The sequence below is a fragment of the Lissotriton helveticus genome, chromosome 5_1, assembly GCF_964261635.1.
Source record: "Lissotriton helveticus chromosome 5_1, aLisHel1.1, whole genome shotgun sequence".
In the NCBI taxonomy this organism is placed as follows: domain Eukaryota; kingdom Metazoa; phylum Chordata; class Amphibia; order Caudata; family Salamandridae; genus Lissotriton; species Lissotriton helveticus.
Window position 1 is genome coordinate 215,237,397 of NC_136065.1, and position 18,705 is coordinate 215,256,101.

The window sequence follows — 18,705 nt, forward strand, 5'->3', positions numbered from 1 at the left end:
AAGTCCTAGAGGTCACAGTTGCAGCCTCCCATGCAACAGTAGTAATGCCTCTCATGGACAGTAGTAACACTTCTCAGAAGGGCTGTTATACTTTCCCCGGACAGTAGCAGCACATGTCAGAAGCAAGAAAATATAAGGAGACCGAGAGCACCTGCACCTTTTAGTTTGAGTTACAAACAGTGCCTGTTATTGAAAAGACATCTATTCTTTCTCAATGTGTAGTAACAGCCAGGGTTCTTACCGGTGGTGGTGGTTGACCCGCCTGCATCCCCCTTAGCGCCTAAAAAGAATGAGAGCACAAAATCAGTCCTGGAAAATAAGATGCAAAACATCAAATCAGCTATTCAAAGGAAGACATATTAGCTTTCATTCTGCCAGACTTTAGCATGGTTCAGCATTCACTCACATGTCTGAGAATTAAACAGTACTTTTAGATTTTTTAGCTAACGCCCATATGATCACAAGCTCATTAGTACTGCTAAACACCATTGGATAGGAGACATCCACTAATAAATAAAAGGCAATAATCAATGATACGTCATGAAACAAAGGTCATGGTAGTCAACAACAGGACGGAAAAGCCCATTCCAGAAACATAGAGGAAGAAGTAGGTACAGTTCTTATAGGTAACAAGATAAAACAACACTGGGGCTAAAGTTTGCCCCATCCCTCTCCTTCTGACAGTAGAGCAAGGCTGCGAGGACAATCTCCAACAATCCGCTAATGATGGTAAGGGGGACCCACTGCTACTCCAGACAAAAAAAATGAATTGAAGCCGCAAGACCTCTTGTTTTAATCCATCGCTGTTGCTGAAATAAACTTTACACAAGGGCACCACATAGACAGATACTTCAAAGGGTCAGATATCAACCATCCAGTCTATGCAGAGACTGGGAGAAGGTGGATTACATCAACCCAGCCTTGAAAGAGCTCCAATGGCTTCTGGTGGGATAAACAGTGAAGTTGAGACTCTCGTATATAGCCTACAGAACCTTCAAGGAAAGGGGTCTTTCCAAACCCGTAAAAACTAATTCGAAATGCATGTGATAAGGTAATACTTTCTTTACTATTTGACTTGAAGCATAAAACATAGGGGAAAATCAATACAAGTGTTGGAACTTCCTTCTGATCACTCCAATCCATAAAAGCCCTAAAATCACACAAGTAAGGACATACGCCATTTTGCTGAGTGTCGTCATTTTTCGTTCTGGACCTTTGTGGGAGTTCAAAGGATAAGCATTTTTGTTTTCAAAATTCCCTGCTTCCAGGCAGCTGTCTCTGTGTAGTTTTCAAGCGCTGCTACAAAGATCATACACTTGGGGATTAGTGGTATAGGATATTTTTATTCCCCCTGCTTCTAAAACAAATCATATTTCCTAGAACCTTGTGTTGCAGGAACTACATCCTGATATATAAACTGGAATATATCCATTCTAATCATTAACCATGACATGTTATGATATGATATGGAAATGTTATAATATATTTGCATTATATAGACAACGTAGGCCAAAAAGATAAGTGGTTATTATTTCTTAATATCATTATAGAAGTTATGAAATACGAAATACAGCCAGCCAGAGCTCAGGTGAGGTGTATTCAATTGACACACTCTGTTCTGACTGGAATTGCACTCACTTGACACATCCTCATGACCCTGCTCTACAGCTGCATCTTTGAGGAACTGATCATGGATTGACCTATTTGGGATATCCAGTTGCCACCATTCAGAAGCGAGACTAATACTATTCAGAGAAGTAATGCCCTTCAGGAGGCATGATCCAAGCATTGGGCAGGACAAATGATTTTGTTTGAATCACTGGGGCTCCACGAAGCCTCATCACAAGAAGTCTGACACATCATTGAGTAACAACAGATCATGCACCCATGGGTTTCTCACCTTTTGCTCCTGGAAATCCTGGCAAGCCAAGAGCTCCTTTAGGTCCTGTTAAATTAACCAAACAAGAGCTGTTTATCAAAGACTTTACACACTGAAGAGTAAATAAAAGTCAATGAGAATAATTGATTTTTTTACTTTATTTGATTTGGATGAGACACTCTAATGAACTGTCCCCGGCTCTCTGATAGGATAGATCAGGAAGTTCAGGCAATAGCTAAAGGGATCTACTTGCAGCTTCACAGAGCACAACAGCTAATACTTACCAAGTCTTTTAAATGAAGAATCATTCAGCTGGATAACATGAGATAACATAACTAATGTGCTGGTAGATCTGGTTTAGACTAAAAAAACATTTAAGAGCAAGCTGTGGTGAAGACAAAAGATGTTACAATGTCTTTGTTATCGAGCATGAACAGATATAGAAAGTGAAAGGAAAACATCTAGAGCTTCTATATAGGATTTGCTTTAAAAACAACTTTTTTTTAAAGAATCCTTGTCACAAAATTCAACTAGATTTGCTTTCAGGAAAAAATTAAATCATTAGATTTTACAATAAAATAATGTTCCTTTATTTTAACATATATTCCTATCATTATGTTGGTAGCTCCATTGTGAGTATGTTGCAGTATCTGTGGTGGCCTGTGTGGTGCTGGTCTTACTCCAAGGCTGAGCTGGAGTACATTTACTACTATTTTGAGTCCTTTTTTCGTAACTTTAGAAGTGCAGCTTGTGAAAAGGAATGGCTTACTGTTTTGTTGGTGGGTGCTTTTCCCTGCCTAACCCCCTCCTTAACCCTCCCATAACTCCTTCCCAATCCTCCGTAATCTCCTCCAATTAATAGTAAGTAGTACCTATTTTCCACTAACTCACACTTGTCCCTCCCCCATCTGCCACAATATACTTAACAAAATACATATTTTTAGAACTTGAGGTATTGGGTAAGGTACTTCTGGAAGGCTATATTAATGTAAAGCTTATGGAATACATAGAATCACAAGGCTGCCTAGATTCATCACAGTCAATTTCAGACCAAAGCACAGCACTGAATCAATCTTATAGCTGTTACGGACTACATCAGACTCTCCCTTGACAACAATCAGGCTGTGCTATTGGTGTTGTTGGATCTGTCGGCAGCCTTTGATATGGTGCCACACCATAAATAACTTCAAAGACTGAAGGAGATTGGGATCAGTGTACTTGCTCTAAAATATTTTTCTAGTTTTTTAAATGAGCGCACACAAATCATTAACCTGGGTCCTTTCTGTTTTTGCACCGTGAAGCTCATGAAGGGTGTACCGCAGGGCTCTTGTCTTAGCTCTATGCAGTTGAATGTGTATGTGCTCTTCTCGTTAAGATTATTAGAGACTTTGGGTTTACTCCCTTTTCTTACACGGATGATACCCAACTTCTTTTATCATTTGACAATAGCATTGCCTCTACAAAATCTCTCTTCGCGGAAGGTATGCAGGCGATTTCTGGTTGGATGACTGAAAAGTTTCTCCAGCTAAATGCAGATAAAACGGAGATTATACTATTTGGTAGCACTCAAGCACTGTTGTGTCCAGAATGGTGGCCACCAGAGTTAGGCATAGGCCCAGTCCCTAAATCGGTGGCTGAAAATGTGGGTGTCCATTTGGACTATTATCTTACTATAAAGGATCAGGTGGTAGCTACATCTGGTACCTGTTTTCATATGTTGTCTCTTATGTACAGTGTTCCATCTCCTTACTCTATATGTACGAAAAACTTTGATCCAGTCCTTAGTGATTAGTCGTTTAGACTATTGCAATGCGCTTTTAGTGACTGCAAAAGAATCTTTACTGAATGAACTTAAGGTGTCTCAGAACTTTGTGGCCTGATTGGTTCTTAATATGCCACCTAGAACATTCTCTATTCCCCTTTTTTGACGGCTTTGCTGGTTGCCTAAAAGTAAAAAAATCAAGTTTAAGATTTGTTGTATGGTACACAGAGCACTAAATGGCAAGGGTCCTAGCTATCTAACTGAAAAACTCATCTGTTATCAGTCGAGCAGATTTTTAAGCTCAAGGGAGAAATCCCTTCTTGTTATCCCCTGTTTTAGGAAATCTTGTGCAGAGGGTAAAGCTGTTTCCTACCTTGCTTCACGATATTGTAGTCTACTGCCTCTACACCTTCAAAAGTGTACAGACCTCCTCCTTTTTAGGAAACTTCTGAAAACAGAACTTTTCTGTAACTGATCTTCCAGGTCCGGTATCCCTGCTCTCATAGAGCAGAGATACCCCTTAGGAGGCGATTCCGGCGCTTTACAAATTTCATCATTCGTTCATTCATTCATTCATTCATTCATTCAAGGTGGGTCTTAGCCATTCTCAAGCAATAACCACAATCCTTGTCAGGTTGAACAACAAAAGTCATTAAATTAACCTGTGCTTAACCTTTTGGAAGCTTGGCACAAAAGCAGCCAGGCTTCTCTTAGAGGCATGGTGTTAAGTATTTAGCCAACACACAAACAGTAATAAAGTGAAAACACAACATGAGAAAAATCCCACTTCAAATTATAAAAATAGAGAACATTTTAATACATGCAAAGACATAAAAATGAATTAAATCCAATCAGTAGAACCAGAGTTATTTTGTTAATGAAATCTAGCACGTAAAAGAATGAAGCACTAACAGCAGGTATCTGGTTGCACGAGACGAAGGCATAGTCAAAAGTTAAGACCAACCATGATGAAAAACGCTTCTGACACACGAGGTGGATTGGGCCTAGTCTAGATTTACCTTGGACATAGAAGAAATTTTGAAAGAAAAATTTCTGAGAAGAAAAAATTCAGGGGGCAAGCAGCTGGTGGTGTCCGAGGAGGAGGCAGCGCTGTCGTCGGGGAGCCGCTGGATGAAGTAGCTGTGAATATGTCTACATTTTTCAGGTAAAAAAATTCTTGTGGGATGAAGCTACAGGCTATGTCCGATGAGGGCTCCTCGGGTGAATACCCTTCCAGAGAGGAGCCGCTGTACAAGGTTTGCTGCTACAAAGATGAACATTGCAGGAGCTACTGCGATGTCAGGCTGGCATGCAATGCATCTCAGGCAGATTGGTGAGCAGGTATGTCCCTGTCTCCAGTAGGCTCCCATGCCACTTTTAGTGGGAAATGTTCGAAGTCCCTTGTTTTCGCTTTTTGGCTATTGGGGCACCTTTACCACCATTTTCATGAATCCAAGACTGGCTCAGCACCACTAGGATGGCAAGACTCACTTCAGGTAGGACCCAGGTGCAGATTGAAGGTTGTTGAAGATTTTTGTGTCCGAGAAGCTCAGAACAGGAGACCAGCCAACTATCTCCTTGAGTCAGTCTGGTAGTCCTAGGTTCAAGTGTGGAAGTAGATTATTAATAATCCACTGGTGCAGGTTCACAATTTAGACCACAGGTTTTTAACAAGTAAGGAGCAATCGACACTGGAGTGAAGTACAAACCAAGGATCATATATTTAGCATTCATGAATGGGGGCCCATCCCACAAGCACCATCGATATACTCTAGGAGAAGCACACTGAATGATGGGTTACATGGGTTTTTATAGCAGAAGATCACAAACAAGGGATGCCCAGAGGTAAATAGAGCTTTGGGAAAAACACACAAATGAGGTAACGGCAAGAATCGTCAGCCTTGGTGTCTTGTGCAGTTGCTACGTCCTAAGGCTGAACAACAAGATATGCTACCTAAATAAACTTTACTTGAGGATTAACCATTGTCTGAAAAACCTTGAGCAGACACCAACTGTTCTTTTGCGCTGACTCGCATGTATACACAGCCTACAATGCCCTAATCTAGATTCTTTACTCATGTTTATACAGATGCAGTGTTAAGGATAGAGCTGGGCTGGAAGCAGGGCGGGGGTGAAAAATGGATGAGGCATAGCTTAATAAAAAAATAAGAGAATCAGATTTTACATTTTAACAGAACTTCCTTTTCAGCCTATGCTGAATCCATTTTAAAAGTACATGTATTAATCTTTGATGTCAATATTAATATAAGTTCGTAAATTTCAGTTTGCATCATCATTTCTCGATTTGATTCATGAACTTTAATCGGGGAGGTTTAATATTATTACAAGTAGCTACACAAGCTGTACATATCGTAGGGGCACACTGATTGCTACAACAGCAGGTAAGAAAGATGATTCCTATAGTAGCTATTCCTATTAATAATTTCCAGCCCTAAGTAGAAATGATTACCTAAACCACTTTGACCAAGTCCATGTTCCTTGGTCTTGATGTATTTCCGTAGCTATTTTATGCAATTTAGAAATGGCGTCATAAACAGATGGGGCATAGTCAGGGATGAACAAACAACAGCTACTCCCGCTAATGCAGCATGCTCCACCACAATCAGCTAATACTATGTGTAGGACCATTCTATTTTGCAATGTTGCAATTCTCGTAATGTGAAGCTCTTCCGTAATATTTCCACAAGCCATTGCTGTTTGATTAGTTACTGCTTCAACCACCCAGGTCAGATGTCTAATCTTTCTACTATTTAAGGCTGCCTCAACAAAGAAAAAGAATCCCAAGTTAAAATCAACGTAATGCTGCATCAGTTTGATCTACTTCATCATTATTTATAGTTCTTTTAAACCTATTCAAAGAAATCTCATTAAACAGTCTCTGGTCTTTGTGATAAGATGCAGGTGTTAAGAATACAGGAGGAAGAAAAAAGGCACGTAACAAGTTCCAGACCAACCGACTGGTAGATAATAATACCCTTTGTTTCCACAAATGAAATAAGTATTATATGAAGATAGGAAACTACTATAGTACAGTCACTTTTTTCCCATAGGAATACTGCCAATGCTCACACAAAGATCTGCTCGGGCTCTGGTTACAGCGATAACAGGAGGTCCATTACCTTTGGCTGTTCAAGTGTTAGGAAAAACATATCTTGTGGAGGAATTTCCTCTGTGATACTCCTCCTATTCCCATACAGTTCCTTTGGCCTGTGAGAGCCCTTCATCATCGGGGTAACAGACCTTGGTTAACTGGGCATTGAGTCTTCCAACATCAGCTAGAGTAATATTATTGATTGTGGAAGCCCACAAAAGTGCAAACCAGGCTCCACAAAAGCCAATGTGTGAGAATGGCAGGGGAGTGAGAGGCGTTCCTCCTTTTTCCTGATAGGCTGGCATCACTCCACCTACCCAGCAGTTGGTAGTGTTCGTAGCATTATGAGTATGATGTAGCGTTTGTATGAAAGTGTTATTGAGGTAGGACATTCAGTGCTTTCGTTTGTGGTAGGAAAGGGTGAAATAATTATGTTCCTTGGGGACAGGAGTAGTAGTGGGCAATAAGTTTCAAGCTGGTATTACTTTCTCCATTGTCCAAAAAACTGCTGCCAATATTATCAACAATATGATCAGAGTCACCATACAGTCTTGTCATTATTTCGCAGCTTGGATCCCAATCTCTGCATTTCTTCTTCTCTGTATCAATACAACCACAGGTCAGAGAGAGACGCAGGCACCACTGAACACGTATCCTAACCCACTCTGAACCTAGTTCAGCCGATTCTGTGATTCTACCGTGTCACAGTCGCACCGTTCCACTAATTGAAACTGGTCCTCCGGTATCTCTATCTGCTCCTTCCCTTCCTTGATCGTAAATTGTACCTTGTTGCTTGTTGCTGAAGGCCTAGTTTGATCAGGAAACAAAGTGTCTTCATTCAGGGGAGCAACACTTTTCTGAGTTTGTAAGATGTCTTTCAGATCGTTTCTGCCTTCTGGTTGGAGAACAGTCGCTGGGATTCGTTTGTAATGTACTGCATTTATCCAATGTCGTCTGTTGGGGACACGGACAGCAGTTCAGGTGGCCAGCAGAACTTGCTCGGTGTTCTTCCAACGAGGTTCCTAGTTCTTAGAGCATTGGAGGTTCTTGATTAAAAACAAAGTCTCCAGGTTGGAGACCATGAGCCAAACCCTCTGAGTTGTCTGGTATAGCTTCATGCACCTGCCGTTAAATCAAAGACAATTTTTCAGTCACATTTTTCAGATAATCACTCAAAATAGGGTACTATATTTCCTTTATCACATTTGGCCTTGGGGGTCCCCATACATTCATTGGCCTGCCGAAGATTATTTCATAGTGAGAAAGTCCAATTTTACTATGTGGGATGGAAAAATGAAATGACAATGCTAGGGGCAAAGCATCTGGCCAATTAAGGTCCGTTGTTGCCTGAATCTTTGCTAGTTTCAACTTCAATATAGCATTGTACCTTTCTACTAGATCCGCTGCCTGGGGGTAATTAGCAGCATGAAACTTTTGTTTTATCCCTAAACCCTTCATTAGGTACTCTATTATCTGGCCAGTAAAGTGGGGGCCATTGACACTCCATAGGACTCTACAAACCCCAAAACGGAGGAAGAACTCCTTGAACAGAATTTTAGCTGTTGTCAAAGCTGTGTTGTCTTTGGTTGGATAAGCTTCCAGCAACTTACTAAAAGAACAAACCACTACTAATACATACTTTAAATTATTGCAGCGCTCTAACTGAATATAATCCATTTGAAGTGCTTCGAAGGGGGCCTGGGGTGGAGAAAATCCACCAGTAGGAGTTGATACTCCCTTCCCGGGATTGTGCTGTAGACATATCATGCAATGTTTAATCAAATGTTCAGCTGTTTTTCAAACGTGCTGATTATCCCAAACCTGTTCTAGTTGGGAGATAGTGTTTTGGCACCAACATGAGCAGGTCCATGAGCTATGGTTACAAAGGGCAGTAAATAAGCATAAGGTAACTTCTATTTCAGCATACCTTTTGACCTCCAAAATCCCTAATCATTTAACTCTCCTTCCTTTTTCCATTCTGCTTTTTCTTGTTCTGTAGAAAACTGCTGTATTTCTTTGATCTCTGTATACATATTTTCCCATCTCTCAGCTTGGGATCGTAATACATACATCCTACTCGTGTGTATACTCACAGCGTTTCTGGCAATTTCGTCTGCAAAGGCATTTCCCTGTCCCACTTTATCTGTGATTCTCTTGTGGGCACTACATTTCATAATAGCTACACTCTTTGGCAATGTCAAGGCAGTAAGAAGACTATATACCAATTTACCATGCTGTATTTTAGAACCATGGGAGGTTAGGAATCCTCGTTCCTTCCAAAGTTTGCCAAAATTGTGTGCCACACCAAATGCATACTGACTGTCTGTGTAAATGGTTAAACAAACAAATGGTTCTGTTGGGTAGGGCAAATTTCTTTGAAAAACTGCTAATCTATGCAAATGAAACAACAATGAGAGCTTTCTGATACACATATGCAACTGAGAAATCAATGCTCAAGCTGAAAAAACAAATAATGTTGAATTCATAAGTATTTATATTTAGAATTCAATTTAGTTTTTGCTGAATTACTTCATTCAGTGACAAAAACAATTAATACAAAGTACAACCATCACACATATATACAGTTAAGTGACAATTGGTGAAAAAAGTGCTCAAGTGCTGAGATATATATACAAGAATTAATGCAATTATATACACAAGTGATAGATAGGCCAAATCCGGCGTGGAGACGATCAGAATTGCTTAGTCCAAAGCGGCTCCCAGTCGCTTTGGACTAAGCACTTCTGATCGTCTCCACGACGGATTTGGCTAACATACGTGTGGCAACTCTTCAGGCAAATCATCTTTCCTGATCCATACTGTCACCGACCGCATCCTGTCTTGATAAAGACCCGGCGACCACCAACTGGGGCGCACTAGGGTCGAAACGTCGACGCTAATTTTAGGTCCAGAACACTCCATGACTCCTCCATAAAACACCAGGATTCATTGGAGATCAATTAATTGTTGGCCTATCTATCACTTGTGTATATAATTGCATTAATTCTTGTATATATATATCTCAGCACTTGAGCACTGTTTTCACCAATTGTCACTTAACTGTATATATGTGTGATGGTCGTACTTTGTATTAATTGTTTTTGTCACTGAATGAAGTAATTCAGCAAAAACTAAATTAAATTCTAAATATAAATACTTATGAATTCAACACCAGGCTATATTATTTGTTTTTTCAGCTTGAGCATTGATTTCTCAGTTGCATATGTGTATCAGAGAGCTCTCATTGTTGTTTCATTTGCATAGATTAGCAGTTTTCAAAGAAATTTGTCCTACCCAACAGAACCATTTGTTTGTTTAACCACTAATACCCAGGTTCTGAGGGACACAGGGTTACCCCGTTTTTTGTTAAACTGTCTGTGTAAATGTTCACTGATAACCCTTCACTAAGTTCACAAGCCCTTAAAAGTGCTATAAGTTCAGCTGCTTGGGCAGATTTTTGCAGAATAAAGGCAGTTTCTACCACAGTTTGTAATGTGGTTATGGCTTAGGATGCAGAGGTGGTGCCATAAGGTAATTTCAAGCAGGAACCATCCACACATAATTCCCCCTCAGGATCTAACAAAGGTGTATCTTTAAAATCTATTCTTCCCTTAGTTTGTTCTTCTGTCAGAAAAATACAGTCGTGCAAATCATGAGTTTGTTCAGCTGGCAAAGGTACCAATGTATCTGGGTTCAATGTCAAACATCTCTTAAGTGTGATATGAGGTGCCAAAAGTGTAAGTTTGTATCCTGTAAGTCTAGCATTAGTCAGGTGTTGTGTCTTTGTCTGATTAAGGAGTGCATCTATGGAATGCAGTACCATAACCATAAGCTTGTTACTCAATACTATCCCCTCAGATTGTCGAATAGAAATGGCTGTGGCAGCAACCGCTCTAAGACAGCCTGGAAGTCCTCTGGCCACTGGGTCCAATACAGCTGAAAAATAAGCACATGGACGACGTTTACTACCATATGGTTCTGTTAAAACTGACAATGCACATCCTTCTCTCTCGTGTACATACAATATGAAAGGCTTAGCACAGTCTGGAGTGCCTAACACTGGAGCAGAACAAAGGGATGCACGAAGCTGCTGATATGCTTCTTGACATTCAGATGTCCATGGTAGAGGAAAGGGAGTGTCTTTAGTAACAAGGGACAAAAAAGGTTTGATGATAAGGGAGAAGTTGGGGATCCACTGTCTACAATAGGAAGTAATGCCAATAAGTGCCCTGACTTCTTTTTGAGTACTTGGGATGGGAATTTTTAGAATAGTTTGATTTATGTCTTTAGTCAGAGTGCGACCTGCCTCAGACAAGAGGTGACCCAAATAGGTAACCTCAAATTCACAATATTGCAACTTATTCTTAGATACCTTATGTCCCTTAGTAGCAAGATGATGCAATAGGGAAAGAGTGGCCTCACCAACATATTGCACAAGTGTAACTCCTGGTGGCAAAAGAAGTTCATCCAACTGTCGTTTAAGTGCCTGACTGTAAATACTAGGACTTTCTGTATAACCTTATGGAGCTCTAGAAAATCTGAATGAGCTACCCCTTAATGAGAAACCAAACAATTATCTACTATCCTTATGTATAGGAATAGAGAAAAAAGCATTCTAGAGATCGATAACAGAAAACACAGTGGCTGTAGGTGGGATTAATGTCAACAAAGTCGTAATATCAGAGACGACAGGATATTGAGAAATCACTATTTTGTTTACTTCTCTTGAATCAATCATGAATCGGTAAATCTTGTCCCCTGTTCCATCGCCCTATTTCAGGATGGGGAGAATGGGGCTATTGCATACATTAGAGGAAACTTCCTCATCAACTCCTATACATATCATGTTGTCAATGATAGATATTAGCCCATCCGCACCTTCTTTCGATATTTTATATTGCGGGACCCTTGGTAAGGAGGCACCCTCCCGAACCTGTATGTATACTGGGGAAATGTCCATTCTTCCCACATCTGTGTCAGCAGTAGCCCAAACACATGAAGGAACAGAATCAAGATCTGAACATGAAGAAAAATTATATTGTTTAGGCAATGTCTTTTTCTCAAAAATGACACGTACTCCAGATGGGGAACAATGTATAGTAGCATGGAAATATTTCAAAAGATCAAGTCCCATCAAATTATCAGGGGCGTGTGGGGGAAGTTAAAAGGGGGCTGAAGCAATAACATTCTCAACATGCAAAGGCAATTTTTGGGACACAATGCTAGGAGTTGGTGTCCCATCAAACCCTATCGATGTAATCACTTGGCCAGACAAGGGTGTCCCAGGGACCAGTTTCTGAGGTATTGCACTGCGTGTCCCCCCTGTATCCACTAAAATTTTCTGATCCTGCCCAAGTATGGTGGCTGATATATAGGGTCTTACTGGTCTACAGGTATCTCAACTGATCCTCCTTGTCCTCGCTGTCCTAGGCAAAATGCGTTCCCATAGTTTCTTCTGATTCCCAATCCTCCAAAGAATATTGATTACTCCATTGATCAAAATAATTTCCTGACCTATTTTTCTCTGGAGCTTGAGCTTGTTGTAGCTGCTGTCGGGGAACTGGAGTCCCTTGGCTTCCACTAGCAGCTAAAACAGGACGCAATGTCCTTTCTCCTTACAATAAGCATATTGATCCGGCCCTAGTGGAGTTTGTCTATGTCATGGCCGTATTGGAGGTGCTTGCTTAAAATTCTGACCATAGGTTTGACCACGACCTCGACTTTGGGATCCATCGGCCTAGACCATCATTACCTTAGTGTTGAATTCTTTTAGTTTTCCTTCTTTCCGTTCTTGTTCAGTGGTCACTTGATTCTGATAATACTGAGCCATATCTAATATAGCTTTCGGGGTTACCGAAGCCCATGTACTATCAGAATTTGTTAAGCAAACAGATATCTCTGGAAGTTAATTTCCTACAATCTATCTACAAACAAATGCACACCCGTAGGTGTAGAAGTGTCTAGCCCACTAAAATCATTGAACACTTCCTCAAAGAGAGTAAAGAAATCAGGGACAGCCTCTCCCTGTTTTTGTTGACAAGCAGTGAGAAGTGCCCAATCTATTTTCCTTGCCGGTACCTTTATTTTTATATAAGTATGTATGTTACCAGGCAGATCCAGTATGAGCTGACTAGATTTCTGACCAGGTTTCCTATCCCTGACGGCTGTTATGATGGCAGCCCAGTCTCCACCTAAATTAGCAGCATGATCCTGTTTCCGAGTAAGTCGCCACATATCCGGTGGCAGGATCATACCAAAAAGCATATCAATATCAGCTAAGGTCATGACACAGGAATCAATGACTGCCTGTACATCATCAAAAAATACTCTAGGATTTTTCCGTATGTCTGGTAAGGAGGCTTTTAAAGTAAGTACATCCGTCCTCTTCCAGGGCGTATATATCCAATTATACAAAAAATGGGCTCTAGCATTGGGATCATTAGGGTCATCATTATCTGCATTCCCTCGTCCAGGAATGAATTGTGGTGCGCCTCAAAGGTCTTATTCGAGGATAGGAAGAAAGATCATTTCATTACAATATCCAACTATTGCTGCTAGAGCATTATTAACTCTACTTACAGGGAAGGCTACTATCTGACACTGTCGATTAATAGTTCTAACTTCATCGGGAACGCTCTGTCCAGTAGTCATCTCCCACTGAACTATAAGTTGATGAGAAAGCTTTTTTTATCAGACAAAGAAGTTACTCCTCTGAAAAATCCTGTATCTGATCTATAATTTCTTCTACTTCCATTTCTAAATCACTTAACCACTTCAGTACTATCAACCGTATTGCTTCCGGGCGAAACTGAGGTACAGTAGAATGAAGAATTTGAGGGGTAGAGACAGATACAGGAAGTACCGGATCATCAGTCATTTCAGGTGCAGTGGCCTGGGATGGGGTTGCAGTGCCCTGAGATGGGGGTAAGGGATATACCGGTACTGGTTGGAAAATAGGGAGCTGAAAAACAGCGGCTAAAGGTGGTGGTGCTGGAGGTACAGGGGGAACAACATTTGGCGGTCCAGGGGGAAGAGGTGTCATAGGTAGATATAGGGAGGGGATCGTTCAATCAATAATCCGCCAAGGTCTGAATCCACATCTTCTTGGGTTTGTGCTGTTACTGTCGGTCTGACTACATATTCCTTAGATATTAGTAATCTATGCTCTCGATCTAAACATTCCTTCTTCTCCTGAACTTCCTTATCCTTCAATTCCTTATACTTTTAATACTCTGTCTTCCTTTCTTGTTTCCTTTGTACCTTCTCCGCCTTGAGCTGCTGCTCCTTTACTTCCTTCCTCCACATACACTAACTGTCAAACATAGATGGTCTAACTTTCTTTAAAAACAATTGTTTCTCTAAATACTCAAGTTTGTGATGGTCTATTGTCCCCTCTGATGGCCATTGTAACTGAAGATCCCCATTTGTATATTTGTTCCACAATGCATTATACATAATGGGACAAATACCATATTTGATGTACATCTCAAAATTCAGGGTACCTTCTGGTGGCACCGGCTGACTTCTTCCAAAATGCTGTTTATCGCCGCAGCAGCAACAAAACTTCCAAAGTGTGCTAAATACAGGCATGTTATATAAGATATAAAAAACTTATAAATAGAGACAGATGAAAAAATATTTTCACATTACCTGTAAGAATTTTTTTTAATACTAAATAGCAAGTTCCAAAGAAGGTTCAAAACAAATTCCAAACAAATTCTAAACAGATTCCAAACAAAATTCCGGACAAATTCCAAATAATCAAAAGAACCGGTTCAATACAAATTACCTTATTCGTAGTCTTCAACTCTCACCTGTCGATCCTCCTTGATCCAAAAGAATGACCATCCGAGAGCCCCAGTCAAGGCTAGCAGCCACCAGGAAGATCAGAGTCGGAGAACTGAAAAATCACCTTGGACACGAGAACTGGCCCCTTGCGCTCCTCAGGGGTGGTGCGCTCCTCAGCGAAGTTCATCTTACCAACACGATCTCCTCCCCTGGTCCGACTGCAAGGCTTTGATGGGGCCCCACATGTTCGGTGCCAATTTGTGGAAGTAGATTATTATTAATCCACTGGTGCAGGGTCACCCTTTAGTCCACAGCTTCTTAACAAGTAAGGAGCAGTCGACACTGGAGTGAAGTACAAACTAAGGATCATTTATTTAGCATTCATGAATGGGTGCCCATCCCACAAGTACCATAGAGATACTCTCCGAGAAGCACACTGAACAATGGGTTACATGGGTTTTTATAGCAAAAGATCACAAACAAGGGACGTCCAGAAGTAAATAGAGATCTGGGAAAAACACACACTAATGAGGTAACAGCAAGAATTGACAGCCTTGGTGTCTTGTGCAATTGCTCGTCCTAAGGCTGAACAACACGATATGCTATCTGAGTAATTTACTTGCGGATTAACCATTGTCTGAAAAACCTTGAGCAATCGCCAGCTGTTCTTTTGTGCTGACTCTGCATGCATGCACAGCCTACAATGCCCCAATATAGATTCTTTACTCATTTTATACTGACGTGGTGTCAAGGATAGAGCCGGGCTAGAAGCAGGGATGGGGTGAAAAATGGATGAGGCATAACTTAATCAAAATTAGAGAATCAGATTTTACATTATAGCACAAGCAGCAAGACAGGACTAAAGCAGTAGGGCAGTTCTCTGGGGTTAAAGACAGGCTTCAGGCAACAGGGCAGACCTTGGTAGCATGAAGGCAGTCTCTGAGGTGCAAAGTGAACTAAAGACTGGACGTGAAGGTCTAATTTTCATATCTGGTTTTAGAAATTGGGTTTTCGATTCAGTGAGTGAAAAGTCTTCTCAAGGAAAAACCATAATACTTGTCAGGGTGAACTGCAAAATTCACTAAATTAACTTGTGCTTAACTCTCCGGTAGCTTTGCACAAAGCAGTCAGGGTTAACCTAGAAAAAATGTGTAAAGTATTTCTGCAGCATATAAGCAATAATAGAGTGAAAACACAACAGAAGAAAAATCCCATACCTGTTTAAAAAAAAAAATAGTGTAAAATGTAATAAATCATTTTAGACCAAAACAACAAAAATCCAATCAGTAGAACAGAACAGGAGTTATGAATTTTTAAAGTTTGCAGTGCAAAAGAATGCCTAAAAGATCAACGCACCAACTGTGGACAACTAGTTGCATGAGATCAGGATAAGGTCGAAAGTAATGGCCATCTGCAATGTAGCGCGGTTCAGATACACAAGATGGATTTGCCCTGGTCTTGGTTTACCTTTACACTTAGAAGAATGTTTGAAGAAAAATGTCTGAGAAGGTAAATTTCAGTGGGGCAAGTCATCCAGTGGTGTCCAAAGAGGAGGCATCATCACCGGGGAGCTGCTGGACGAAGTAGAGGTGAGGATTTCTACTTTCGGTCTTTGTCACTTTTGAAAGTCAGAAATCACCAGCAGGATGAAGTTGCAGGCTCTAGTCGATGAACGCTCCATGAGGCTAGATACCCCTTCTGTGAAGAGTTGCTGAACAGGGTTTGCTGCAGAGCAGAACGTTGTAGGACCTAGCACATAGTCATACCGACAGGCAAGCAGACAGTTCCCTGTCTCCTCTTGGTTCTCAGTGCATATTTTGGCAGAAAATGTTCTAATTTCCATGTTTAGTATTTTTTGCGGTTTGGATTACTTTAGCACCACTTCCAAAGGTCTGGCACTGAGTGGGCACCACTTACAGGTCACGATTCACTTGAGGCGGATACAGCATGTTACATCGCATGCTATTACAACGCGGTTGTTAAAACAACTGCGTTGGTAGTACGCAATACCCTTACATCACAATTCATTACAAGGACTTGCTGTAGGGGCGCACTGGACCTAGGAATAGTATTATTTACTATTCCTACTCCAGTTTGCGCACCAGCAGGGAAGGAGTTCCAATACCTCAGTGCCCCCTACAGCAAGTCGTTCTAATGAATTGCGATGTAAACGTATTGCGTACTAACAATGCGGTCATTGTAACAACTGCGTTTTAATGGTACTTTGTTGTAAAAACAGCCCTTGGAGTCACCCTTGTAGACCTTGGTCCCAGCAGCAAGGGCAGTCCTCAAGCAGCAGAGCAACCCTTTGAGGGTGAAAGGCAGGCTTCAAGCAGTTTGGTAGTTCCTTGGGAGCAGCAGGGCATTACTCTAAAGCACATAACAGGCCTCATGCAGTAGGGCAGTCTTCTGAAGTTCAGGGCTGGCAGGCTTTCTGAGTGTCATTCCCTGATCCAGCAGTGAACTGAAGAGTGGGTCTAAGGGTCCTACTTTTATACTATGTGTCAGCTTCGAAGAAGAAGAAATTTCAAGAATTCTCCCCAGCCCCCTCCCCCCCACAGTTGGTTCTGGAATTTCCTTCCTTCTTTCCCAGGCTCCAGCCAGTCTGGGGTGACAAAAGGCTACTGTGAAGTTCTATGTGAGTGTGCTGAGGCAGCACCTTTGAAATGTAAGTGGAGCGGGAAACAACTCTGCTCCTCTCTGGCCCAAAATGCCAACTTTTAGTCCCCCTTTGTCTGGGAGAAATAGACAAAAGGGAACAGATCTCACACTTAAGTGCAGAGATCTCTACAACTGGGCAATGACCTCTGCATAGAAAAGATAGCAGATGTGATCTAACTATGTGGTTTTGTGACTAGAATTTTTGGTATACTAGAATTACTATTTTTGTACTACTAAACATACTAAAAACACAATTTCTGAATAGGCCCACAGTTTGGAAAACTTACCTTTAATTTTTCCTGATTTAAGGTAAGTGATGTCTAAACTAAATAGTCCAATGACATACATGTCAGGTGGGACCTTTCAAAGTACTGAAATGTTTTGCATATAGTGAAATATTCTCTTGCTGTAAATTCAAATCAAACAAATGGAGGGAGGGAGAAGAATAGGTTAGTTCAGCTTCCAAGTGATACTTATCCTCACTCAATAAGAGGGGGAGAATGACCCACAAAGGTCTTAATACAAGAGTCTCAGGAATATTGTATCAGAGACACTCAACCACACGTTAACAGTCTGTGGTGTATATAATCCGCCTAGTGTGGATTGGTGGATAGGATTGTCATAGGGTCTGTCACTGGCGTGTCCCGTTCTCCTAGTGACATCATGACCCCCACCAGGAAGGAGACTGTCTGGATGTTGACAATGGTAAGTGGATTAAAATTACCTCCTATCCTATAGCTGAATCTTTAATAAGGGAAAGGAACAGGATAAGAAAACAACACTGGTGTAAAGTGGCTGAGTACCCGCTCCTCGACACCTAGAAGTCGGGTCGACATGTTTCAGCCTGAAACAGCCCTTGCAGGTCTATGGCCTTCATCAGGTCCACACGTGTGGAGGCCTTACACTTTAGGGCTTTCCGAGGTTGTGTAGATGGGTGGACTCACTCACCCGTCTTCGTCACAGAGCAAACTTTGCTCCACTTTACATAGACCTTCCTGGAATAGAGAATGGTACAGAAAGGGTGGGGAGCAGTGCAAATGATCAAATGAGTCTATAAAGGATGATTATAGACATTGTAATACATTCAATACAGTCTTTTTTTCTCCCAGCTACAAGCATCGCCTGAGCACCTCAGACACATTGATTCATTCATGCTGATTCCCATATCTGTATTTGCCTGGCCGATGAAGATGATTCCATAAAACTGGTCCCAGGATACTTGTTTCTGGTCCAGGGAGGACCTGGCTTGGCAGTTCAGTTTGGACTGCTCCCACAAGGAACAGGGTCAAGACTGATTTGCATATGGCTGGGTCCAAACTGGGGGGGGTGTGGTGAGCAAAAGAATGATGGATTAAACCCAGATACATTTGACTGGCGGTGAATGTTTGCATTGTCCAGCATTGCGTCCATCAATTGTTTCTTTTGCATATGTCGCCCTAAGTAGTAAGCCTATGCCCAGACATGGGTCCCGTGCTCACGACACCATTGGATTCAAGGTAGCCT

General features: G+C 41.3%; 1 protein-coding gene across 2 annotated transcripts in view; it reads right to left on the reverse strand.

Annotated features, from left to right (window-relative positions):
- The window catches only part of LOC144754337 (ficolin-2-like), a 308,191-nt gene that overhangs the window by 251,583 nt on the left and 37,903 nt on the right, over window positions 1-18,705 (reverse strand). Inside the window, exons 4-5 of one of the 2 annotated variants that reach the window (XM_078642026.1) lie at window positions 1,901-1,945; window positions 242-280 (exon numbers count right to left, since the gene is read on the reverse strand). In XM_078642026.1, the coding sequence (XP_078498152.1) occupies window positions 242-280; window positions 1,901-1,945 (84 nt within the window). The remainder of the gene's footprint in view (window positions 1-241; window positions 281-1,900; window positions 1,946-18,705) is intronic. The other variant, XM_078642027.1, reaches the window with a different exon arrangement.